At 42.5% G+C, this 26,726-nt stretch overlaps 1 protein-coding gene across 1 annotated transcript; it reads right to left on the reverse strand.

The window, feature by feature from the left end:
• On the reverse strand, positions 1-26,726 carry SLC18A2 (solute carrier family 18 member A2). Its single transcript, XM_041461249.1, has 15 exons — positions 26,503-26,726; positions 24,401-24,752; positions 17,771-17,829; positions 15,647-15,730; positions 13,274-13,366; positions 12,775-12,864; positions 12,624-12,667; positions 12,489-12,549; positions 8,978-9,073; positions 6,060-6,138; positions 5,751-5,802; positions 5,272-5,335; positions 4,109-4,228; positions 3,310-3,443; positions 1-1,510 (listed from the first exon to the last, which is right to left on the reverse strand). The coding sequence occupies exons 1-15, from the start codon at positions 26,621-26,623 to the stop codon at positions 1,400-1,402; spliced, it is 1,560 nt and encodes a 519-aa protein (XP_041317183.1). The 5' UTR covers positions 26,624-26,726; the 3' UTR covers positions 1-1,399.

Genomic DNA, 26,726 nt, shown 5'->3' on the forward strand with positions numbered 1-26,726 from the left:
ATGTGTTCTGAATGCATAATTATTGACAGAGCAATACTTAAAGTTTGATCCACTATATTTTTTCATATTTTTTGACCATAGTATATATGCTTTACAAAACTATATGTAAACATAGTATCTATGCTGTAGTACATAAAACATCTGCAATTACATGAGAGAAGGCACATAAAGATTTTCATTTTACAAATGAAATGATACACCATGGTTGAGAAGGACATTGCTTTTCAAATGCTTTCTATCCAAGTCTTTTTTTTTTTTTTTTTTTTTTTTTCCTAAGTGCAGACAGGGACTGCCTAATACAATACTTCACCTGTATTGGGCTGTGTCCCCAAATGTTATGAGAGACTGGCAACAAACTGGCTGTTTCTTCCATTTTTTTAAGCAAAGAATGTATTTGAACTCATTTATAAAAATAACTGTACACTGAATTTTTAGATGTATACGTAAATGCACGTGAAAGAGTAGTTTGAACTGCTCCAGTTAGCAGCTCACTTTCAGTACATGCTAAAACTAAATACTGTAATACTGCAGTTTTTCCTAACAACTCACTGAAGATGCAACTAAAATAAAGTTGAAACATGTTAAAAGATCCAAAAGATAAAAATATGAAAAGTATCCTCATGCTGTTACATTCCCTGCTAAGGGACAGGAACAGGGGTGTTCGTACCCATTTGTTTACCTGGTATTGTGTTTGGGGGCTTCATCAAGCACAACTGCTTGATTAAAACTTTGTTAGATACCAATAATAGCAATACACTCATCTGTTTTAACAGCATGTTTTCCTCAACATTGGTGGTTCAGGGAGAAGTCAGTACTTTAACTGGCAGAGAAGTTGTGCCTCTTATTTAGTTTTGTTGTGTGTATTATTAGGACCTGAAGTTGATGAAAAAAAGTGACAGTGCTGTCCACACTCTGAAGTCCAGCTGCTCTCAGTGCACTTACAAGGGTGTCACTTAACAGGATGCAAATTGGATGGGTTTTCTTTGAGAGTTGCTTTTTTAAATTTCCAATTAAATGAGAAAGACTCAAGTTTGACAGTAACCTATGACTTCAAATAAAATATGAAATACTGTCAGTGAGGTGACTTTAAGAACCGAATAGTTAAAATTCACATTTTATACAGATTTATACTACACATTTAATAAAAAATAGAGTGTAATATTCAATAGAATTAAATACACAAAGAGTAACACTATACAAATGGTCTATAAAAGCTCTTTCCCCCCCATAAGGCGGTTTTCAGTCTGCTTTATAGTCACGGCCAATAAATAATATACCTTTGGTTTTTCTGACCATTTCACTATTAAATGTATAGTACAACTAAAACCTATTTCTGGATGAGATGTTTCACATGAACCACAGCATTTTGTACACCTAAATACGTTATATGGCTTTTCTGTTATTCGTCACTTTCATATTCCTCCTCTTCTTCACCTATGGGGTAGGATTGGATGTTGTTCTGGGTGTACATTTTTGTTTTCACGGGACAGTTGTGATCCATGAGTATTGCCTGGAAGAAAACAGAGTGTGAGTATTTCTGCTTAGCATCCAGCTGAGGCTGGGGCTGCCTGCACCACTCAGGGATTCGCCTCTCCTCCCTTGGGGCAGAGCCCAAACTGATTGTAATTAGGGTGATCTTAGTGCTAAAGACATCTCTGGAAAATTTCTATTTTCAGTATTTCAGCCCAGGTATTATTGAAATACATCTACCTGCTCTGCAGATGCAATAGTTTACCCCTCCCATAATTCATTTCCATCTATTAAAACCTGGATGAATGGTCAAAAGCAGTCCTACTGCTTCAAGCCAATTCTCTTTCACTGCTTTTGTCCCCTCTTTCCATGGAGATCCAGAACAGCAAAACTGAGGATGATGCCAAGAGTGGTGGTCCCAACACTGTGCTTTGACACCCACGGCAAGCTAAAAGGGATAATCATGGTTAGGGCCAGATGAAATACTAAATTCTCTGGGCTGAAATTGCCCAAGGAGTTTTGGAGCAGCTGTGTAGTGTTCTTCCTGCTGAGTGTAATTAAGCTTGGGGGTTAATAATTATGCAAAGACCACAATTTTGGGACCATCCTTTTGACTCTCCTCCAACCTGAAAGAACTGATACATCATTTTACAGCCATGAGTTGCTTGGGAACAGGAGCTATTTTGCATTTAAAGATGTATTAGAGGTGGCAGATGCTGGAAGGTGCTGGAGCCATGGGGAGACTCCTGTCCCTTCAGGGTTGTGATGTTACAAGTGAAACAGTCAGGGACCATGGAAGTACATGGTAAATTTTATATTGCCGGGAAACAGCAGCTGATTTTTTTTTTCTTTTCTGTTCCTCAGCCTTATTTAATGTACAAAATCCAAAACAAACTAAACCAGTGCATTCAGCAAAGGTCATGACAAGGGATTAACTGGGATTCTGCAGTCCAAATATGAGCCAAACAGAAGGTCTCTGGCCTCACACGCACCATTATTCCAGCAAAATTCAATTTTCCACCTTCTGCTAGTACAAAGTGAGCAGCACCAGCATCAGGTGCTGTCCTTACCTTGATGACCATGCAAAATTAGTTTCTTTTCACCCAAATAAACAACCAGCAACATTTTGGGCCCAGATCAGCCTTTTTCAGAAAGAGCAAGGATGGAGTGCTGAGTGGGTTAAACCTACAGATGGTGACACTGTTCTTGCCTTACCGTGGCTGGGGAGCACTGAGTGCTCTAGATCATTAAGTCTTTGGCAAATTTATATTAAAAAAAAAAAGAGAGAGAAGCCCTGTGGTATGTATTGGAAAAGAGAAGCCACTAGTTTGTAGGGACAGGTGAACTGTATGAAGGAAAGAGAAGGAAGAAAAAAAGATGATTAAAAATATTCTAAATATACTGTGGTATATTTTTTTATATTTTTTCCCAGAGGATTTTAGGAAAAAACCAGGCACACCAAGGAATAATTTGGTCAACCGGCCAATAGAGTTCTGGCTCCTCAAGGAAAAGAGAAATGAATTCTCTACTGACTCCACCACAGCATATGGTGATGCAGAGGAATGTCTGCAGGACCCTGTTTCCTAAAAATCAAATTTGTGACTTTGTAACATCTAACTAATAAAGGATTTGCCTTTCTACATCTTGGATATAGAAGGAAGGTGGGGTTCATTCCAAAGTTAATGCCTGAAGGTGAAATGTGGGGACACTGTGCTGGTCCTGTTTTGAAGAAGTTAGAGGCAAAGATGCAAATATAAGTTACTATTTGTTTCACTGAAAAAAACCCAAAATTAAAAAAAAAAAAAAAAAAGAAAAAGAAAGAAACCAAGTTGCACTTACCATTTTCTCCTCTTTGGCAGGTGGACTTCGAAGGAAAAAGCACAGGGGAGCAAAGATGATATCCACAATTCCTATAATTGTCATAAGCCATGGGAATCCAATGGCCTTGGCAATGGCACCACCAGCAGAGGGACCTTGTACAGATAAAAACCCTTTTCTGGAGATTGCTCAGACACAAAATTTGCAGCAATCACTTTAAACAACAGTAATTCTGTATACAAACCCCCCATCTAACAAACAAATTTGAGGAATGTAAATACACGTTCGTAACTATGTCATAAAACTTTCCTGGCTCCATACCCACATTCCTTGGGGAGATTAGAGATGCTCCTGAGGGCATCTGTGTCATGCTCTCAGGGAGGCAGGGGACCAAGGGGGAGTGGTTCCCCACACAGACATACCCACATTCCTTGGGGAGATTAGAGATGCTCCTGAGGGCATCCTGTGTCATGCTCTCAGGGAGGCAGGGAGCCAAGGGGGAGTGATTCCCACCACAGACCCTTGGAGCACAGCTGTGGTGTTCATTTTAAATGTCCCAAAACCTCTTTCCTCAGCATATCCCATTTGTGTTCGGTGCCTTCAGACACCCTCAGGCCTCTTGCAGCTCATGGAGTGACCACAAATTGCTGCAGGGGAGGGGAACAGATGCCAAACACAATTCCCCTGCTCTGATTTCTTTCAGAAAATAGGGACCTCCTCTCATAAAATCTGCAAGTATTACTGGGATTCACAGCTGGTATTGTAGCAGATTCCTACTTTTCTTCACTGTGCTTTCCAGGCAGGGAAAGGCTGGACTTACCTATGGCAAAACCCATGCAAAAGGCAACGTCAGCTATTGCATACACACTGCCATAGACTGACACGTGGCGCAGATCCACCAGGTAGCCCATGATTGGCATCATGGAGGAGTCCACCATCCCTGCAAAACAGATTCCAGGAAAATGCTGCCTTTTCTTCCCCTTCTTTTAGCATCTTGGTGAGCTGTGTGCTAAGAAGGGGTGCAAAAGCAGCTAAAAGGATGCTTGTTCATAACTGAGCAAGATTTGTGTAGAAATAGTCTGTGTTAGCTTTGCTTTTTATGGTGTTTGCTGTGTCTGGGGTCACGAGTGGACATGGATACAGGTGGACACATGGCACCTGCCAGAGGACAGGAGAGCTGTGAGCTTAGGGTGTATCCACTCTTCCCACCAAAGCTCCCACCTCACATTCCCTGCCAAGTAATTAGGGGAAAGTTATCTGGTGTGAACTTACCCTGACTGAAGGCCTAAAAGACAGCATTAGTCCCCACTCAATCAGAATTATTTACAGCGTTTTTATCATGTCCTTTGATATACACTCTCATTTCTGGCAAGAAACAGCACAGACAGCTCACAAAACTGCTGAGACACTTGGGGTCTGAATTGGTGCCTGTGGCTTCTTTCCTCTCTGCACATCCCTCGTGTGAAGGTGCCCCAGGACATTTGCTGAGCACCAAGCACTGAAAAGCAAGGCAGGGTCCCACTGCAGCCTGCCTGACAGCCCAGTGTAAGGAAAGTCACACTTGAGGAGTACATGTGTGTGAGCCTGGGAATTCCTCTTTATGTACAAACAATTTAAGCCTTTTTTTTTTTCCCCATGGAAATGTCCATATAAATCCTTTTCCTCTGCAGGAAAGGCTGTGGGTTTGGAGCCATGCACGGCTGCATTTCTAAAAAAAATTGCATTCATGGACAGGTTGAAAGGTCTGTTTAGGTCGATGAAGCAGTTCAGGACAGGCTTGAGGGTCCAGCTGGTGTAAAGCAGCCTGGTTCAATCTCCTAAGCACTGTCCCTCAGTCCTTCTTGCTCTGCCAGTTTGGGCCCCAGCTCAGGCTGCACCACTGTCAGACCAGAATGGCAACAAAACTGATTTTCTGTGTAACTTCATGCCAAATCGTTTTTACAGAAACAACAGATTGTAAGAACTCATTGCAAATGCTCTTACCTATGGCAAATCCAACTCCAAAAGTTGGTGCTATGAGCCCATAAATGTTTTTGGCAAACGGTACCTGCAAAGGAAATTTCAGGCAGTCAATTACGTCACGCTGCACATGCTAATGAGGTTAGCTTCTATTTCTGAGATAAATTCTCCAAGTAGTTATGGCCCACTTTGTACAGATCTAAGAGTTTGATCTTTCTTCTGAGCTGTCATTTCAGACAACTGTGCCATTAAACCACTGACACACTTACTATTATAAACTGCTGAGTGACAGCTCAACAGAGGAGCATGTCTCTCTCAGAGTCATCATTTCTAAAAATAATTGAAGCACTGAAATTGGAAAGCACTCAAAACTCTGATCTGGAACCTATTAACCACGCATTGTTTAATATCATGTCATAAAACTCTCATGGGAAAAAGCACATGTTTGAAGATGAGCACACAAACATTCACATGATTTAAAAGATGTGTGATTGTCTACTTACACATAAAATACTTATTCCCACGATTAGCATCCCGAGCAAAGCACAAAGCCACCTACCAAAGAAGAAACATCACTCAGAGATGGTGATAATTAGATATTAGAGCTGATCCTGAATGTTTCAAAGCCATGTCTGAAGGGCTGAGTTAAAAAAAGTTAAAAGCAAAAGTAGCAATGTGTTCAAAAAAAGAGCAATTTTGCTCCTATAAAAGAAGCTTTAATAATTTCCACTATCAATAAACTGCCCAGGGAAACATTGGAAATGGTACATGAAGAGACTGGAAGGTGATGAGTATTTTTAAATTAAGCATACCTTCCAATTTTGTGTGCAAGTATCCCAAAAAGATTCGTCCCAATGAGATAAGAGATGCTAGCTGGAAGAAAAGCGACGCCTGAAAAATATGAATGAGAGGTTTTATCAGCACGGATTTCAGTGAAGTGTTAGAAGAAACTAATAAATGCCAGACACTGTAATTTTGATCTGGACACATCTAATAGAGCCCAAAGAATCAAATATCCGGTTTGTTGCAGCTTTCCTGTGAAATCTAAGGACATCATCTGTGAAATGCAGCAGCAGCACGATGCCTTTGAACAGAGTTTTTCAGCATTAGATACAAGAGCTGGTCTGGGAGAGGGGACAGAAAAACAAAGAGCAAAAAGTTTATATCTGACTGCAATAAGCTTCGGGATAGGTCAAGGGGAGCAACTCTCCTGCCGTGCAGGGTTTATGGAGCATGTGCTGAGCACATGCAGCCAGCCCGGGGAGCTCAGGGTGGGGGGACAGCAGGGGACAGCAGGGGACAGCCCCCTCCGAGCCTGGGAATGCCATGAAGCTTCCAGTTACAGCAGTGCTGTGATATGGCCCTTGGTCAAACACAGGCTGAAGCATGTATCAATAATGTAAGGGTAAAAAACCTTTAAAAATTGTAGCCAAATGATTTAGCCAATGTATTTTAAATTTTTTGGTCTTAATCACATCTTGGTTTAAGTAAAATAATTTTTTTTTAAAAACTGTAATAGCTTGCAGATGAGGACACCTGAGTAAATTCTGTCTGATTTCCCACCTCCACTTGGAAAAGCACACTGTTGGCACCAGCACTGTTTTTCTGTCCCTGAGATTGCCACAGCAGTGGCTGTATCTAGAGCAGATGCTGTTGTCTGGTGACATCTCTGGTTTAAAATCCAGTTATTACAGTCTGTACTGGAGGACTCATCCTCTCCTTACACAGAAGTCCCAGGGCAGGACCCAGCCAGAGGTTCAGAAAGCAGCTGTGGTGTCAGGGTACACAATCCAACCCCTGCCTTCACGTGTGTGTGCTCCTCATCTTTCACCAGGGCAACGTTGGTTTTCTCATTTCCTGCCTATCCATCTTCCTTCCCATCTCTCTGATATATTCATAAGAAAAAAATCAAGAGGTAATTTTTAGCACAGCAATATCCTGTGATTAAAAACCTTGTGGGTTACAGTGGTGTTGGTGATGCTGGGGAAAGATTTCATTTCAGCCTGTGTAACCACAGCTACTTCAGCACTGCTGGGAGCTATCTGGTTATACCAAATGGTCACACAGAGCAGACCCTGACAGCTGTAAAAGAGAAATTATACTGCAAAGGCTTGTTAAATAAGACTTGCACAGGTTGGTCTGTAAGCTGTGGTATACTGAGGCAGAACCATCCTTTTCTAAACAGGCTTTATGCACAGTAATATTCATTGGTCAAATCAAGGTTCTTTATACCTTCTTCAGATCATGCTTCAAACAGCTGGCTTCCAATTGCATAAAATAATAATTTGCTTAAAACCCTGCAGTTCAATTTACAATTTAAGAGGCTTAAAAATTTTCATTAATGCTGTCAAATCAGACAAAGTGAAATGGAGTCAATTACTTGTATCATTAAGGGGTTAAATTAGTCTTATTTAAAATGGATATTTTCCTTTGAGTAACCTCTGTTCAATGAAGAGATTTGTAAATGTCCTTTCAATTGCACCAGTAATATGAAACTGGTGAGAGAGGTAGATAGGCAATATTTATTTTTCCTTTTTGAGGTTCAAAATACCTAAGTTTGCATGTTCATTCTGCTGTATTTCAGGCTAGAGGTTATTGCCAGGTTCAGCAGTACAGTAAGAACTGCACCTGTGGCCATTCTAGATCTCAATTGCACTAATTAGAACAAAGGTTTGTGCTTCCTGTGGGGTGTAAAGTGTACATTAACACAGAGCAGGGATATCAGCTGAACATCATTTTCATGAAGGAGTTTTCTTTCAAACTCTACACTGATATTAAAAAATACCCTCATGACCACATCACTAAATTAACCAGAGATAGATGAAGGCTGGGCATGCCCCACTTAAGAAGATCCACATCAACCTCTCACACACAGTTTGTCACTCACTAGAATTTAATCCACTCTCTGGTGGATTTAATTCCACTTTTTCCTGCTCACCTCAAAGAGAAAGTAACTGCCCCAGTTTACTCTGGAGGGCAAATGGAGCACATTCCATGTTTGCCCATGGACTTGGTTTCCCAAGGCTGTGTCCCTGCTAAAAATCATAACGAGGTCCAAGGTGAGTCACCCCATTGCTTTCTGCTGAAAGGGATGATTAAGGAACCACTAAAGGAAGCCAAATATGTAAATTCCAAGGGAAAGTGCTCCTCATGTGCATGTTTTAAGCAGCAGTCCATCTTTCCTCCACGTGCCAGCAGGAGCAGGCTGGAAGGAGGCTGTGCTGCCATGAGCCTGCCTCGCACCCAGCACAGAGCCCCTGCTGCAGATCTCTGTGCCTGCCTGCTCAGGGCAATGCACACTAGACACTGAGCAGGGATTCCCCACGGGGAAAAAAACCAAATGGTTTTGCTCTGCAAGGCTGGCTCTGCAGCTCAACAGGCACCCTGCAGCTGCCCTGGCCAACATCCACTGCCAGAGCAGAGCTGGGATTCCCAATGGAGCTGATCACACCAGTCCTGAGGCTGCCTGCAACTATTTTTCCTTGAAATGTGAGTGTAGCCCATTACAGGAGCCTCTATTGCAATAACATCACCCCTCTGTGTAATTTTTTTCTTACATACCAGTGTTTGTAATTGTGCAGGTTTAACACTGACACTTTACAGATTGTAAAAAAAAAAAAAAAAAAAAATTCAAAAATTACCCCCCTGAAGCAAATAATCTTTAACAGGAACAGAACTCAGACATTCAACAGAGAAAATATAGAGATGCAAACAATGTACTGTACTTTACCAAGCTGCCATTTTTTTGAGCACATGGTCTCCATCATCCAGATGGGTAAAGCTGGTTCAAGCATAGCAATAGCCATGTTTGCAAAACAGATTGAACCTTAAAGAAAGAAGGGGAGGGGAAAAACAGTAGTAATCATTTCATTTGACTATAAACAAAACATCGTGCAAAGAATGGATGGTTTTACATAAAATATTACACTCTTAACAGCCGTATCTGTCATGTGTCAGATGGTGATTAACATTAAAGAGAACACAGTGTAAAATCACTGAAGGCCACTTTTTATATGTTTCTATTCTCCTAGAAATTCTACAATAAAGGTTAAGCTATTTCATAATGTGAAAGTTTGCAGTGAGCTTGATGACATTTGGAAAGTTCATGAGGTCTGTTGTACAAATGATTAGCTAAAACTACAATCACTTGGTCTTTACCTGGTCTCCTGGGGCAACACCAGAGCCCTGTTGTGTAAGAGGCTCAGGCTCTGACCCTGTGCCTCTGTCATCTGAGAGAGCATGCCTACCTCACATGACAGGATGTGGAGGTCTTGATCCTAAAAATGCCAAGATCCAAGCACAGGGATGTCTGTTCCCCACAAATGGGCATTTCCTCTGGAGATCCTACAGGCAGCAGTGAGCCAGCCTGTGCAGCAAACGTGGCTTTGGCTTCCAGCTTGCACAGCCCTATGAATTTCAAATGCTTACAAATGTCTTTTGAATCCCTGGACCTTTAATTACCCGGACAGAAAGGATAACAAGTGGTGGCAGTGCTGATTCAGCGTGGGCTGCCAGCTCAGCTCTGCCCACACCCCTGCCTGCAGAGCCAGGCTCCAGCGGGTTTGTGTCACGTTCATCTCTCCTCAGAGCTGCACTTCAGCTCCAGCGCAGGGATTATAAACCCCATGGTATTTCTTTGGGTTCAAGATGCCTTTCATGCTTACTCAAAACACCCTCAGGCACTCAAAGCTTAATGCAGGGCAACAGGACACTCTGCTAATCCCTTAAAAATGGCTTTTGGGAATCACTGCTGGAAGTGACAACCTCAGACTTGCGTTCCCATCTTTCTTCCTAATATTTACAGTATCTGGACTTCAGGAAAATATTCTAGACTCTTCCAGTCATTTACTATATAAATTTTACCTTAAAAAAAACCCCCAAACTGTATTTTTCAGAGGTCAGAGGAACATTATTTCTCTGGGAGGGAGTTCCTCATCACAAGGTTCAAAACCAAATGAGCACTGATGTCATTCTTTGCTCAAAGCTGTCAGAATACATCAGACTGTGTATCCACAATCCCTAAAATGAACTTGCTGGCCTGCTGGCTCACTCCCTTCCCCAGGCAAGGAGCAACAGTTCAGCACTGCTTTGCCCTAAAGACAAAAGCCAACCTTTCCACCTGAGTGCAAGCTCCCAGAGTGCCTCTCTAAGGAGCCCCAGTTAAACACCTTGGGGCTCTCCCAAGCCAAAATCAGCCAGGCTCAAACAGCTTCCTTGATGCTGGAAAAAAACATTTCAGACTGCACAAAGTGCAGCCAGAGGAAGCAGGACCATTCTGAGACAGCTTAAATAGCAAAGGATTTGCTATTTCATTTATTCTATTTAATTTATTCTATTCTATTTAGTTTATTCTATTCTGAATAAAGCTCAAAGGAAGGAGAAACAGGTGTGTTTGCACATGGTTGTGGCACCTACTTCTCCTTAGCCAGGAAGCAGCAGCAGAGCTCACCAGAGCACTCAGGGATATGGTGATAAAGGTGCTTCAGACCTGTAGAATGTGCCCCAAGAGAAAAACGAGAGCCTGAGCTGTACTCTGCAATCTCAGGGCAAAGTCCAAGAGCCTGCTACCTCAGCAAAGCTTCCCCAAAAGAAAATAAATTATTTTTTTCCTCAGTCTTGCCTGGAGCTGACCTTACTTTAACGTGCCACATGTCAAGGGCATGAATCCTACATCTTTTCCTCCTTGAATGAGATGGAATGTCCTGTGTTGGCCAGAAGGTGTGAAATTGCAGCCTTCCAGCTGAATCCCATCTCCCCAGCCAAGAGCCCTCCCAGCTTTTGGCAGAGTGCCACAGACATCAGTGGCCTTTTCCTGTGAAAGAGCAGGCACCAGTGAAAAGCTGTCCCACACCTTCCCAAGGACCTGTGTGCTCATGATGATATCTGTCTCAGCTCTGGGTTTGGATCTGATCATTTCAGCCAGCTTGTCTGTCCATGCAGCTTTGCCAGGCAGCAGCACTGATTTTCCTGTCATCCCTGTCAGTGAGGTTTGGCTTCAGGAACGAGACTGATTTCACTCCCTGAGCTGCCACCAGCAGGGACAAAACATGTCAGTGACATTTCTTCTGCCTAGTCAGAGGGTACTGATGGCACAGGCTGTGAAGCATCACCTCTGACACAAACCAGGGCATTTGGCATTCAGCTCTGGCAAAACCAAATTTGGTCTGCAAGGGAAATAAAGCAAGGAGAAGAGGCTGAGATCAGAGAACATCAGCATCATCTGCACTGTCAAAGCACTGGGCAGCATCTGTCCTGGGGGGCAGAGACCCCAAGTGCTCCCCTTAATTCCACTGATAACCCATGGGAAGGACTTTCTCATACTTTATATGCTTTAAGTGCTGTAGAAGTTACTGAATCAGCTGAACAACAAACCTGATCTGTTATCACAAGTACTGTCACTGCTATACTTTTCCCTCAAATACTTTTATTCAGTGTTTTTTTTCCTGCTCCAAGAATTTCTCAAGCAAAAGGGTCTGCATAACTTAAGTCACAGCTCGACCAAGTCACAGAGTTAAGGTTTTGATAATTCCCCAAAGGGTCTGCATAACTTAAGTCACAGCATTAAGGTTTTGATAATTCCCTGAGATCAGCAAGAAACAGAAAACTTCCAGAAATGCCTGGAAGAATTGCTCTGTTTGACAAGTTAGGATGAAGAAACAGAACTGTGAAAATAATTATCTGTTTCCAGGTATTTTGTCAACACTAGAAAGGGCCAGGTTTAATTACAGACTTCAGAACAAACATTCAACAATGTGCAATGCAAAAAGGCAAACTTCTCTTGAGACGAAAGGCTCATTAGAAAAAAGATACATATAATACCAAACACCATCCACCATTCCACCAGACCTTTTCTGCAATACAACAATTCACACTCAAGAGACCAAACTCACTCCTTCCTCAAACAGAAACAAAGTTCAATGTTATTCCCTGTGCCTGCTGTGATGTGCTGGCAATCCCTCACTCTGAAAGCCTTGGCCCAAGTCACTTGCCTCACAGGAGGTTTCCTGGCACCTGCAAGTCATTTGTGGCCTCTCAGTTCAAAAGAAACATTTATTTCAAATTTTCTGCCTATTGTGCTTCTGCTGGTTCATTCATCCTGTATTACCAACACATTCTTAGATCTTTACATAAAGTAAACCAGCAAATGACAATGTTGTTAAAGCAGCTCAACCCAAGGCATGCCAAGAGGCCAGAAATGACATCAATGGCTGGTTTAAAGAAGGAAAAAAAGGGTCTGGTACCTGCTGCAATAATGATGTACGGGTCCTTCAAAAGGGTCAGTAAAGGTGTCCCCTTCTGACTCTGTGAAACAAAAGCTTGGGATTAGGAAAGGCAAAGTGACACCCATTCCTGCAGGGTTTTACCTTAATACTCACTTCTGCCTGTGTTCTGGAGGGCTGCAGAACAAGTAACTGAACAGCTGTGAAAAGAAATCCATGCTGTAACTCTCCTCCAGGAAGGGGGATGGATGGCAGGAACAGGAGAGGGACGTGCCTCAGGGTGACACTGACTCAGGGATCTACTGACCTCCATCGAACAGAGCCAGGGCTGCCAGCACCAGGAAAGGAGAGCTCTTCCCCACAAACTCATACATGACACTGCCAAAAGGGGGGCCCACTGCCAAGGAAAGGAGAGGACACAGTTGTGAAGACTCTGACTCTGAACAAAACCCCTGCAAACAATCGGGCATCCTGCTGCGGGCACACAGCAACCAAAAATCCGGTTTGAAAATCCCCACAAAGATCATTGACCATGGCAATAACCATATTCTTCATTCCTCAAAACAGTGTGCAATGTAAACAAAACCCAAACGTTGCAGAGATCACTGCTTGACATGTGTATCCACACAGGGAATGCGTGCTGTGGGAAAAGCTGCTCTTCACATGCACCATGAATCCAGTCTGGAGACTGCACAATACCACGACACCCAGGGAGACCCTTCTGCTGCTTCCAGAGGCCCCAGGAACAAGCTTTGGGATGGCTGGGGGATGGCTTCTACTGCCAGCAGAGCCTCCAACTCACTGACCTAATACTCCCATAGCCAGGCCTCCAAGTGCAATTCCCATTGCGTTGCCTCTCTCTTCATCATCCGTATAAACAGTGGCGAGCAGTCCCATCCCTACAATTAAAATTAAATAAATAAATAGATAAAGAGACATAAGAAACCAGCACAGCACAAAATTAGGCGTCTGTGTGCTACAGTTTATGGCCATCATTTGCCACACCTACTAAGCATTATACAGAAATGACCAAGTGGTTTTGGGGGTTTTTATGTGTGTGTATATATAAATATACCCCCTCCCCATAGAACAAACTTCCAAGCAAAAATGGTTTTAGCACCATCCATGTTCTATTGTGGAGTATTAGTCAGGTAATTTAGTGATGCCCTTATTTGTTAGATTGTTTATTCATCTCTTTGTCACAGAGCTTTTTGATGATGCTTTCCAATGAGCAGAATCGAAGCTTTTGACAAGTATTCACCATCATTTATTTATACTCAGAGTGCACAAAGGTCTGGTGACCACTTAGCTCCAATTATGGACAGATGCTCTGGGCATGAGGAATTGTGCAGAGATGATTGCTTTGTAAATGAGTATTTCAAGTTCAGCATCAAAAAATTAAAGGATCCTTTTGACCTTTATCTTCACATGCCTTATTTCTGCACTTGATTATGAGCCTCCATTTCACAAAAGGAAACATGAAGCCTAATTTACTTGTCTTTTTGTGGAGCACTCAGACACTGCAGACGTAAATGCTGCAGAAGAGTCCTTATAGAAATTAATAATTTTGTTTTCAAATCAAGATTTACATAGGACTCAGTAAATAAGTTCTGCAGCTACACAGAGAAGGAAAACAATACATTGCATGGTTGATCATTCAGTAAATACCATCCATCATCAAAAGAGCAGAGGTCCTGTGTGGATTACCACGTTTATTGAAAAGAGTGGATGACATCAAACTGTTTGCATGAACAGCTGGAGAGCTGCATTAGAATTCACAATGAATGTGGGATTTGGGGAAATATTCTGGAAAGAAGAAAGAGAGGGGAATGCAGACAGTGACACAGAGTTCTACACATAGATAGGAATGATTGCACACACAAATGCAGGGGATTAAATGATTGCCAGTGATGGCACACAAAACTTCCTTTGCTGTGAGATCAGGGTGAGACTCCCACTGCTGCTGGCCCTGCAAGGAGTCAGAGCTTCTCCCCTGAGCTGGGTCTGGGTCTGGGGCAGCACAGGGAGAAATCTGGGGCTGCCTGGAGACCATGCAGAGAATGGCAATGCTCAGAGGGAGAGCAAGGGCTCAGAATAATATCTGTGAGGGACAGCTGCAGGACTCCCAATTTAAAACCAGAGAGGATAAAACTGATGTGAGAGGTGATAACAGTCTTGCAATACAAAAGAAAGCCAGGAAGATAAAGAAAGGAAACTGATCTTTGTGCTCATCTCTGAAGGATGGCAAGCAGAAATAAGTTCACATGGCAGTAAAGAGCCTTTAGATGAAACATCAGGAAAAAAACCTTCCTGACCATAAAGGTACTTAAGCACTGAGCTGGATGCTGAGGGCAGCTCTGGAGGCTTCTGAGGTCATGCCTGTCAAGCGTGCATGAGGAATGACAGATATTAAGTTGATCCTGCCTTCAGGAAAGGGTGGACTAGATGGTCCCTTGGCCTTTTCTGCTCTTTTGTGTTCATTAGCTGAGAAAAAAAAGTCTTGTGTTCACCTAAGAGCCCGTAGCTCAAGGTGCCCCCTTGCACAGGGATGAGATGCAGCTCAGAAAAATTTTAATTCTGGCATGTTTTCCCTTGGGAAAGCTTGACTTGCAGCCCTGATGTCAGTTCCGCCCACTGCAGGAAATTTTTCCAAGATTGGAATATTCAGCATGAACAAAATGCATTTTCTCCAGCCTCAGCCTCAAGAATGCTCAAATAATTCAGGCTGAAAACTCATACACCATTTTATCTACTCATTTAAAAATGAGACACTTTTTTTGGAACTGTGTAACCTAAACTGGAAGCCAGCATGATAAGCCCTTGAAAACAACATTTTATTACAGAAATTTCCGTAACAGACAGAGCTGCTGTTCTAACTGTAATAAGTACCAACATAAGTTCCCAGTGACCTTTAAAATGGCTAAAAATGAATTTAAAATGTTGAAGACACAGGTGCAGAAATCCCAGGGAGAGTGCAGTTCATTTAGTGCTCTACCTTACTGCAACCCAAATACCAAGGAAGTCTTAAAAGACATTTGCTTTTGAGCTACTTTATATGAAAGAGACAGAAAAAAAATTGATTCAACTGAATATTTTTGTATTAATTATTGAACATACTGACAAAATTCAATTTAAAAAAAGACTGAAAGTGATCTTCATTTTCCTCTATCACCTCTTACCTGCCACAGAAGAACATGAGGAACCCACTCCTTGAAGGGACCTGGCAATAAATAGTAGTGCATAGCTTCCAGAGAAGGCAAACACTGCAGGAAAAAAAAAATAAAGAACAGAGATAATTTTTAAAATTAGGTTAACTATAACTAGGTTAAAAAGTTAGATTTCTTGAAACTACCACAAAAACTTCCTACAATTTAGTCAAGTGTTTACAGTGACTTGTGCCACTTTCAATGCTAACTGCATTATTTTCTCTTATTGCATTTAGATGTGTCAGTGTTGAATTGCTCTCAGGTGTCTAAGCCTCCAGGTAACACAGAATGCAAGAGCCCAAGCAGTTTTAACTAATTACTCAGGATTTGATTACATCTGCTCTGCTTCAGCTGCACACAAGAGGAGTAGTAAGAGTTTTCTTTCCAGCCTCTCCTCTCCACGCTGCTTCACTTAAAGCTGCCCAGTCTGGAGCTCCAGGCACTCAGGGAAGGCAGGCTGTAACACACCCTCACCAATGCTTCCTCCAATAACGAGTGGGTGGAGAGAGGTTTTCCCCTGGTGCTGCCAGCCCCGTGCCAGATGTGTGGAGCACAGCTGGCTGCAGGGAAGCCAGATCCCTCCATTCAAAACCTTCAGCAAGTTCCCTCTCCTGCCACTAGCAGAGAATCTGCACCAGAGGATGCGCCACTCTTTCTTTCCCCAAGAGATTTATCCCCAGGTTTCACTCCTAGCCACTCCCTGCCTTTGGGACAGAGCCCCTGGATGCTGCACTCAGCCTGGCTAAATTCTCCACCCACAACCCTGGAAAACAGGAGTTTCTCAGAAACCCAACCACGTCTCTGCTTGTAGAGCCCATGTCATTGTCAGTCTCATTAAATCTACAGTGAGTTTATAAAGCTTTTTTTTCAGCTCCTATCTGTGAGCCATCTAAGGAATTTTGAGCAGGTTCTAGCTGCAGGAAGGTGTTATGCACCAACTAAACATGGGATCCATGTGCACTCCTCCCACCTGCCCTGTGGTTCTGCCTCTTGGGGCTTTTCACCTCATTTTACAAAAATCCCTACTGTGTGGACACATGAAAATAAAGGAAAAAAGGATTTCAGCAAAACAGCAGTTCTCTCCTCTGCCATGAATTAGGCTCCCTGCTCTTATCTACATGCAACCAGAATTTATCTAACATGTTCCTAAAACACAGAGCTGTCAGTGGCTCTAAGACCAGGTCATCTTCCCTAGCTTCAGCCCCCTTGATGGTACAGTTTTAAGATCATAGAATAGCAGAATGGTTTGGGTTAGAAGAGACCTTAAAGATCACCTGGCTCAATCCCCTGCCATGGCCGGGGACACTTTCCTCTGGACCAGGCTGCTCCAAGCCCTGTCCAACCCGGCCTTGAGCACTTCAAGGGATGTGCCATCAACATCTCCTCTGGGAAACCTCTCATTATTCTTTCTTTTGTGTACAGTGGACCTGGAAAACTGTTTGTCCCCTCCCTTTTTTGTCACAGGCTCTAATACATCTTACATCTGCCTTCTGAGGCAAAAACAGTTCTTTCACTGATCCCCACAGGCTTCTAATGAACCTTGATGTTCTCTGTACTCTTTCTGTCTGGGCCACATCTTTAAATGTCAGAGCCAAACATAAAACAGCAGCTGAAGCCTTATCAATGCCATTAGAGCAGGCAAATTATCTCAGCTGACTTGCAGGCTGTGCTCCTGTTTGCACATCCCACAGCCATGTTTAGCAACACTCTGATCCTGTTGACTCATACCCTACTCAAGAGCCACTGCAGCCTCACAATCTTCCTGATAAACCCCCATGGTATCTGCTTGTCCAGGGCCCCACAGGACAGCTCTGCCGTGGCTGTTTAAAACTGTCTGAGCACTGCTGCAGATCAGAAAAACCTGAAAGGCTCAGCTGAGGAAGAGACCTGCTGAGGCGGGATGAAGGGTTGTGACTCCTCAGGGCACGTTCCCAGGAGAGCACTTGTTCAATCTCATCAACGTGGAGCTGACTCCCTTAAACTTTCCTTGGGAATTAGTCCCCAGACATCAACAGGAACAATTCCTAGTGATAATTATTACGGACCATTTATTTAAAAGTTGTGCCTGGGCCAGACCAAGTAAGATGTGACACTTACTGATTGTTGAAACAAACATGATGCAGAAGCCAGCAAACAGTGGGATCTGGTAGCCTATTCTGGAAAACAAAATGAACATTCACATTTCTGAGGTTTTGAGTTAGTCTTACACGAGTTCACACACCACACAAACCCAACCTGTAGTTTCTTGGCAGGCTTTGAACTATTTATTGTGGACCACATGGCCATATTTGTCCACATCACAAACTTCTTTTCATCTGACACAGCAGACTTTTTATCTGAAATCCCTGGATAAAAAATATCCTTCTCATGACTGCCCTGTTCTCATTCTGCCTTAATTGTTCCCAATAAAATCCCTCTGGGACTCCACAAGGTTGCCAAAGATATGCCAAGGGAAGATTTCCCTGAGTGTGCTGAATTTTGAAATACCCCAGTCGTGTTTCAGTGCTCATCTGTTTCCATCCTCATGAGACAATGATTATAATGAGGCATAGTCAAGCCAATGGCTTTTTTACTGGAAAAATTTGTCATCAGCTTTTCTGGGAGTTTTGCCTCAGGAGCACTGGAAGAGTCCCAAAGATCCTGAGAATAATAATACTTTTGCTTTCCATGGGTTTAGGAGTAGAAATAGAGCTGATCAAAGCTTTCTTCACTAGGACTCTGAACAGCCTGTAGAAATGCCTGGTTGCTCCAAGTATTTTTAAGTTTCCAGGAAATAAAGAACTTCCTGGCTGGGAAGCACTTGCATTTTTTGAGCAGATAAAACTGAAAATTCAACCACAAAAAAAACCAAATCACAACATGTTATTTTTCACACCAATAAAAATCTACCCTAGAGTCAAAACCTAGGTAGCTCTGAAGACAGTGTGCACATTCTATCCAGCTCACTTTGTTCACAGCTTCATTTTTTGTAGGATTGAGCATCTCAAATGTATTTGCCAGGGCATTATTTAATGGCCAAGTTCTTCAACAATGGATCCTGCTTTTCAGAGGAGTACTTTCAAAGGATTTCATTTTCCAATGATTTGACAGTGTTGCACATTTAAATGGGCAGCATTGGCTAAAGCAGGTCAATCAAATAATTGAAGGGTTAATAATGACCCTTTTAATAACAGTAGTCACGATATAGACAAACCAAAATAATTATTCTGAGCTTTGTTTTTTTATTAGTATTTTTATACAATCAAGGGCCTTTGATAATGAAAAAACTCCCTAGAGTCCACAGCTCAACATTCATTGTTTGTCTCATTCTTGTGAATGAAATAAATTGAGCTTTCACGTGGTATTTTGCCTTAAATCACCACTGCACTAAAATATGATAAAATCATAGTGTGCAGATTCTCCAGGTTGAAATCTGTAATTTGTGTTGTAAATATCCAGCAGAGAGTGGTCACTCATGTGCTACTTACCTGAACTGGTGTCTCCAAAGCAAATTAAATCCCTACCACAAACTTCCCCTGTGGCCTGAGGATAATAACTTTAATCTCCCAGCACCTTCACACATGATATATAAAAGAGCAATACTTTTTTGTCTGCTTTATTTAAAGTGAATGATTTTTTCCAAGCCAGCCTTTCTCTTGCTATGTGTGTAATAGTTATTACACGATGGGATGCTGGTCTCCAGTGGTGTTTCTGCGTACATGAGGAAATAAAAAATTACCTCTTGACAAGTTTTTACCTGCCTCAGAGCTGAATTGAGCACTTCCCAGGTAGAAGAGGCCACAGAGAGTTTGATCACAATTGCTTTGATTTTGAGTTTTTCAATTAAAGAAAGCACTGATAGGAGTACAGAAGAAAAAAAAAAAATCTGCATGTATCCTGGCATGGATACTGCATTATCAGATTTTTCTGGGGTGTGAAAGCAGGTGGTGAATGTCCTCATGCCTTTTCCCAGTGCAAAGTAAAGCAGGGCTGGGTCTGTCAAGGCCATCCCAGACATATCTAGGATGGGCACTGTGAGGGATAATTCTGATTTCAGCACAGGAATCAAGCAATTCATAGACTTGACACAGGGCCTGTGAAATAGCAATTTGCTTCTGCTACAAGTACATTGAAATTATATTCAGTTACTTGCATGAAGAGAAATGCCATCCAAATTGGCTCCCACATTCACATTTCCATCATGACATCAGAGACATGAGCTGTGAGATCTTCCACAAACATTCACAAATTAAACACAGAGCAGTGCTATCATACTAAATAAAGGAGATTTCAGCTCTTCCAATGGGCTTCCTACACCTGGGAACTTCCTGGTGGTGGAAGGCAGGAAGAAAACAAGCATTTTGGAAGTCACTTCTAATGCTCAGTGTAATACTGTTCAAGAATTGTTCTTAATTTTGGCAGTTGCAGATGTTATTCTTCCTTTTCCTTGGACAAACAGGGCCACAGCAAGGTGGAAAGTGACACATAGCAGAGGGTGGGAGCTAAACAAGTCCTTATAATACTCTGGAAGAATAATACTGCCCAGAGCATCCCCCAAAATGTGGAGATGCACAATTCTGGAGTGGTGCCCCTGCATGGAAGTGCTGAACCCCTAGAAGCCATGCTTGGGCTTTCTCAGGGGACAGTCCTGCCCACACCCAGCTGACATTTCCTTAGAGATGCAGATTGTCTTCTCCTGGGCAATCTCAACACGCCCTGCCTCTCAGCAAACCCTGCTCCTCCTGAAATATCAGCACTAATTAGTTGGCAGTTGTGCTGCCACAAATGTCTAACCTGCAGCTGCATTCCCTGCTCTGTTCCACAGGTGTTGCACAGCACAGACCGGGGGCTTTTGCTGAGCAAGTGCACTATATAACACAAATAATCATAAAAAGGAGAGGCACCACCTGCAACAGCCAATTCAGTGATTCTGCCCCTTGGTCCTGGGCTATTCATGTTTCTGCCAGGTGAAAAGTGAATGTGCTGTTTTCCCTCAGCCATTACATAGCACCCTCCATCACAATTATCTCTGCATTTTGTTCCTCTGCATGTGTGCAGCACCAAAGAATATTACAGCCTGTCTTCTCTCTTATCTTTTCTTGTTACTATGGCTAAACATATCATTTTCTTGGGTACTCCTTTCAAAACCCTCCAAGCAATTCTGAAGCAGAGTCCAGCGCGTCTCACCAAGGCTGCTTGCAGCTAAAAGTGCTTATTAAAAGTGCTTACAAGTATTTCTGATCTCTGGAAAAATCTGAGTCACTAGTTGAAGGAGGGAAAGGAAAGGCTGCCACCACTGATGGAGAATGCCCAGATGAACTCCATTTCAGTCACTGTGGCTCCAGATTGCAGGGCTCTCAGGAAATTATTTATACCCATTAACAAGATTACTCTAGACTAAGACAACAGATTGTTGGTCCTGTGCAACAGCACAATAAAGGTTACATTGACCAGGTGAGCAGCTGTGGATTATTAGAGCCTAATTACCAATTACAGTGCTGCAAATCCACTGATTCCAACCTTGCTGTCACACAGCTCCATGTGAGCACCCCTTGCTAGCTCTGTCCTGGTTGGAACTCTGGCTCTCTTCACTGCCAGGTGAAGTCTGGGAAGGATTCATGGCAAGAATATGTTCCTTGAGGTTCTGATCCAATGAACCATTGAATATGTGTGGAGTTCAAACAGAACATGTAGGGTCAGCAGGGATGGGATGTGTGGTCCCTGTGCTCCCACCCCCATGCTGGAGCACAGGCAAGGCAGAGGGACAGAGTGACCTGAACAGACCGAACAGGGCACTCCAACCTCTGCCAAAACCTGAAAGGAGAGCTCACACAGGAACTGAACTGTAAATATGTAGTTATAAATGTTATTTATTCCTCTGCTTCCTTCTTTGTGTTGGGCATGAACACATTGTGGTCCTAGCTACTCTCTCTCTCTCTCATGCAAAGCAGTTCAAAGCTGTAGCCAGGATGGTGTCAAAATCATGGTGATGATGAAAACAGCTAATAATTTTTAATGGTTTTTGAGGGTGATATGAATAAAAAGAAGGTTAAAACTACAAATTTTCTTCAGGCTAATGAAAAAAAAAGAAGGGGACACACATGGCAGAGGCATTGCCTGTCTCTGGTGGTTGAGGGGCTGGCACAGCTGGGCTCACAGCCTGGTGCACAGAGCTTGGGGAGAGATTGATAAAAGCAGTGGAGTCAGCCAGGGAACCACAGAATGGTTTGGGTTGGAAGGGAACTTAGACCCCATCTCCTTCCAACCCCCTGCCATGGGCAGGGACACCTTCCACTGGAGCAGGGTGCTCAGAGCCCCATCCAACCTGGCCTTGGGCATTCCCAGGGATCCAGGGGCAGCCACAGCTTCTCTGGGCACAGCTTTTCTGGGCACTGCCAGCACAGTTGGATAAAGCATGTGGATAAAGCTGTACTTGTGGATAGTTTCTTACAAATTTCACCACCAGGAAAAGCATAATGTGCTTCTGACCCACAAAATCTTATCAGCTCTGCCCTGAAACCGTGCCAGGGTGGGAAGTGTGTTGTTGACTTCCTATGGCAAAGCCATCACCGGTGCTTGCTCTGGCAGGACTTTGTTGGGGCAGAGGGAACTTGTATTGTTTCAGGAACTGCAGACCTGTTCTCTGAGCCAGGTGTGTCTGGTGTTCCATGAAAAGACCTGGGCTTTAAATAAATGGTTTTTTGCAGAACATACTCCTTGAATGAAACCGATTCTGAAATTTTTTTTTGAAAAGTCTACATTCTCAGTAATCATAAAAGAAAGGAAAACAAACTCCAAAACCTTCAGAAAAGCTAAAAAATAGTGATCATTTGCACAGACTCATATGAGTAGAACATCCTGTTGCTGGCTGCACAAACTCAAAGCCAGTGCCTGGTGAAAACCAGCACTTGACTAAAACTCTAAAGCCCTCTTGAACAGCTATATTTGACTGAAAAACAAAAACCACTGTACACAGTGTGCTACTCATTTGAAAAAGAAACTTACTGGGCATCCTAACCAACTGTGCACACAGATCTTGAAACAAGAAATCATTTCTGTTTAAGCTTTGATATTTTGCTGGAATTCTGTAGCAGTAATAAAGGCACAAAGCTTAACAATAATGAAACAGTTTATCAGTGGTAAGGAAGAGTCTTTCTATTGATAACCCAGATATTTTCTGTTTGATTTATACAACCACACATTTTAGCTGATCATATACATTGTTATTAGAAATTGTCAGCTGAAGAGGGGGAGGGTATCCAATAACTTCTACAGTTAATTGATAAATGTGTTAACTGATATTTCCCACTAAACATTTCTCAGAAGAAAGGCAGATACCAGTACCAAGATACAAATAATGCATGAAAGAAAACCAGCGAACCCTAAATTTAATTTAGGGCCACTTTGCCATTAAGGCACTCACTTCAGCTGTATGAGGGAGGAGTTTGTCATGTGGGATGATGGGATGAAGTGCTCCTTGTTTTTCCTTCTCACACTCATGTGAGCAAACCCGCCCCTGTGCCTGCAGTCACACCCCCTGCCCCAGGCAGAAACCTGGGGGATGTTTCCAGGAGGAAACCTCAGCTCCCAGCACTAAAGCTCACTCTGGTGTGGTGCCAGCCCTGCCCCTAACAGGAAAGGGAGATGCTCCAGGAAGATCTCCTGCCTCACTGCCAAAGCAGGGATGCATCACACATGCCCCGGAGCTGGCTCCAGGGGACAGGTGTGACCACACACCTTTCTCCTCTTTTGGCAGGCTCTGGAAATGGTGGTGCCAACACACAAAAAAAAAGCAAATCTCAATAGGGCAACCATTTAGGAAAACCTAGAAGCACATCCAAAGAGCTATTATAAAAACATTATTTGATGTTATGTAACTTTACCTGCAGAGGAATTATGGCATCCTCACTAAACAATACAGGTAAGAAAAATCCTTCTCAACTTGCAGCAACATTTGTGCAAAAGTAATTTTGTGGTGGTATACTTATATCAGTGGAGGTGATATGTATTGGTGATAAGGGGAAATGAGAGAGAAATGAAACTCTCTCTCATTTAAAGCTTTTGTGTTCAGATCAGTTCCACAGATCAAGCACAGGTTTTGAATACATAACACTGTGAGTTCAAATGCTGCTTAGCTCTCAGGTGGAGGCTTTTTATGAGATTGAAAGGAAGCACTCAGACTATATGTATATATATATATATAGTACATATATTAGGTTTAATAGTATATATACTCTATTAAAAAAATACATATATATATATATATATATACACACACTATAAAACCTAAACAAGGTTTTACAGTTTCATCTTTGAAATACGAGAAATACAATCTTTGAAATACAATCTTTGAGTACTCCCTGCCTACAATATCATCTTTGCCTAATGTGGGTGTCACAGGATTATTGACCATTCACAATCTTTGCGAACACCACATTGCAGTGTCCTCTGGCCTCCTGTAACTACATGGGAGATATTTCAACACCACCTCTGCAAAGGTTTCTATAAAAACCCAAGGTCTCAGGAGGTGGAGAAAAATGTGTGATTCTAATGGCTGATGTGCAGCTACTTTGGACAGAGTGTTAGCGTTTAGAACTGTTCACCATACTTATTTCACTAAATCATTCCTCCAGAACAAGCAAGAAGGCAGCAACCCAAAAGAGAATTAAGAACAATCTGCTTGAAACACTAATCTGGGCTAAAACACCAGTGTGAGACCCTCACTTCAGTGCAGCAGCAATGGCATACCTGTTTGTCAGAGGCCCTATGAAGGGGTTGGTCATCAGCTGCACCGTTGCTTTTGAAGCAAACAAGAGACCAACGCGGACGTTCTCATTCAGCAGCTCCTTGTCATCCTTGGGGCAGTCAGAGGGGGAAGGAGTCACTCTGACAACCATTTGTTCTGTCTGGGTCTGATGCAGCTCTCCAGGCTCTGTCTTGTCAGATTCGTTTCCAGTGACCATCGTGGAATTGTCGTAGTAGGAGAAGATGCTCTGGAAATTGTCCATGGTTGCTGAGGGTAGGTTAGGTTTAGCAGTCAGGATTTCTGTGGCATTTTTCTCGTGTTCGATGCTGTAAAGGTAACTGGGAATTATTGGCACTGGAAAAACAAATAGAATACATTGGCATCTTACTGTCAGGTTATTTGTAAATGGAATCACCAAGCTCCTTGCTGTGCCATTGATCAGGAAATACAAGGCTTTCCTACAAAGCACGTTCAGAAACACAGAACTGAAAGAGAAATTTGCTCATGGGAAAAAACACACCTGTAACTCAGAAGTGCAGCTTAAAACAAAAAGTTCATTTCCATTGTTCTTTATTTTTTTGCCAGTTTTCATAAGATTCCCATAAGGTCTTGTATGCATACATACATCATTAAACAAAATATGAGAAGTATCAAAACCCGTGTCTGAAGCCTCTTTGTTGCACGTAGCTGCACAAATACTTTTATTAGGCTGCAAAATTATGAATAATGAGTAGAGTATTGGAATGATCATTAAACAAAAATATAAAAAATACTATATAAAATATTTCTAAAATAAGCCACCAAAATATTGATAGGTAAGGAAAAAAGAAACAGACCTACATCAAGGAATCAGAACTAATATGTCAATATTTGCATGTCTCATAATTTTCAAATTTACATTGAAAAGATCATCCAAAATGAATTATGTTTACATGTTTTAGGATCTTGGCTGCAATTTACTTGCATTAATATGTATCTCAGACATTAGGATTTCAGAGTTTGTCAAAACAGATGTCAGGTTCATTCATTCTAATGCAAGTGACAGAATCACCCCTTCCCATCTTGCATTTTGTCCTGAAAAAGCCCAGCCTCTCAAATCTGCAAACTATAATAATTTCTAGGGCCTCTAGCATACATACAAATAAACAAGCAATTAAATATTACTAATTTTATATTAATTAAAGTATATTAATAAAAAAATCAACTTGCTAAAAATAGATTTTTTTTTAACCTAAGGTCTACCTTGTGGCATCAACTTTTAAGCTGAAACCCCTGCAAGAAATTCAGAGTCAGATTCAGAAGCTGAGTCTGGAGCATCACCTGAGAGCTGGCTCTGCACAGACCGAGTCACTTCCAGGAGAACCGTGTGCATTCATGTGTGTTTGTGCACATCCACGAGCCACTGGTTTCTCTGGACCATCTTCTTTCAATTCATATAATCATCGGAATATGAAGACTTCTAAGTTTACCAGTGAAAAAATATTCAATTGTTTTATTTGAGTAGATTTCTGAATCTTGACACTGTGCCACTGAAGCCATTAAAAGTTGGATCTTAGGCTTTGATCAAAACTTTTATTATTTTATTAAACTAACTCATGGAAGTGCTTTTCTTAAAAGTGCCTTTGATAGTTTTCTTATTAACCTATCATTTTAAGACCAATGTGGGGGAAACAGGAACTATCACAAGGAAACAGGCATCTCCAATGTTATCTAGCCTGTTGTTTCAGTTGCATGACCACAGGAGAAAAAACGATGATGAGCTAAAAATACTGTTATCTGTCATTCTGCGAAGTATTAGTGGCGTTTAGCAGGAAAATGGAAAAAAAAAAAAAGAGAGAGAGAGAGAGAAAAAGGAGTTATTAAGACCTTTTTGTACCATTCCTTATCTTGCAATTAACATGGAAATAAAGCAGGACTTTGATGTCCACTGCAGCGCGTTTGCAATGCCTGGACTAGAATTCACGGTTAAAACCGAAATTAATCAGTGTTTGAAAATGTTGGGTTTGAGAGCATCAATCAGGCATTCCGGGAGCACATCTGCCGCCGGAGATCACTGCCGGCAGAAGCCGGGGGAGGGAAAGAAGCCCAAGCCCTCTTTACCTACCGACCACGGTGAGCAGCATGTTGTCCAGCAGCAGCGCGATGAAGACGATGAGCAGGATGAGTTTGCGGGACTGGCGGCTCTCCCGCAGCCAGCGGAGCAGCCCGAGCTCGCCCCAAGCCATGCTCCGGCCCGGCTGCGGACACACGGAGGCCGGCGGGGCCCGGGGACCGGCGGGGACAGGCGGGGACAGGCGGGGACCCGGGCGGCAGCGGCGCTCCGACAGC

Source organism: Pyrgilauda ruficollis, unplaced genomic scaffold (genome assembly GCF_017590135.1).
Source record: "Pyrgilauda ruficollis isolate IOZ18807 unplaced genomic scaffold, ASM1759013v1 scaffold15, whole genome shotgun sequence".
Classification (NCBI taxonomy): Eukaryota; Metazoa; Chordata; class Aves; order Passeriformes; family Passeridae; genus Pyrgilauda; species Pyrgilauda ruficollis.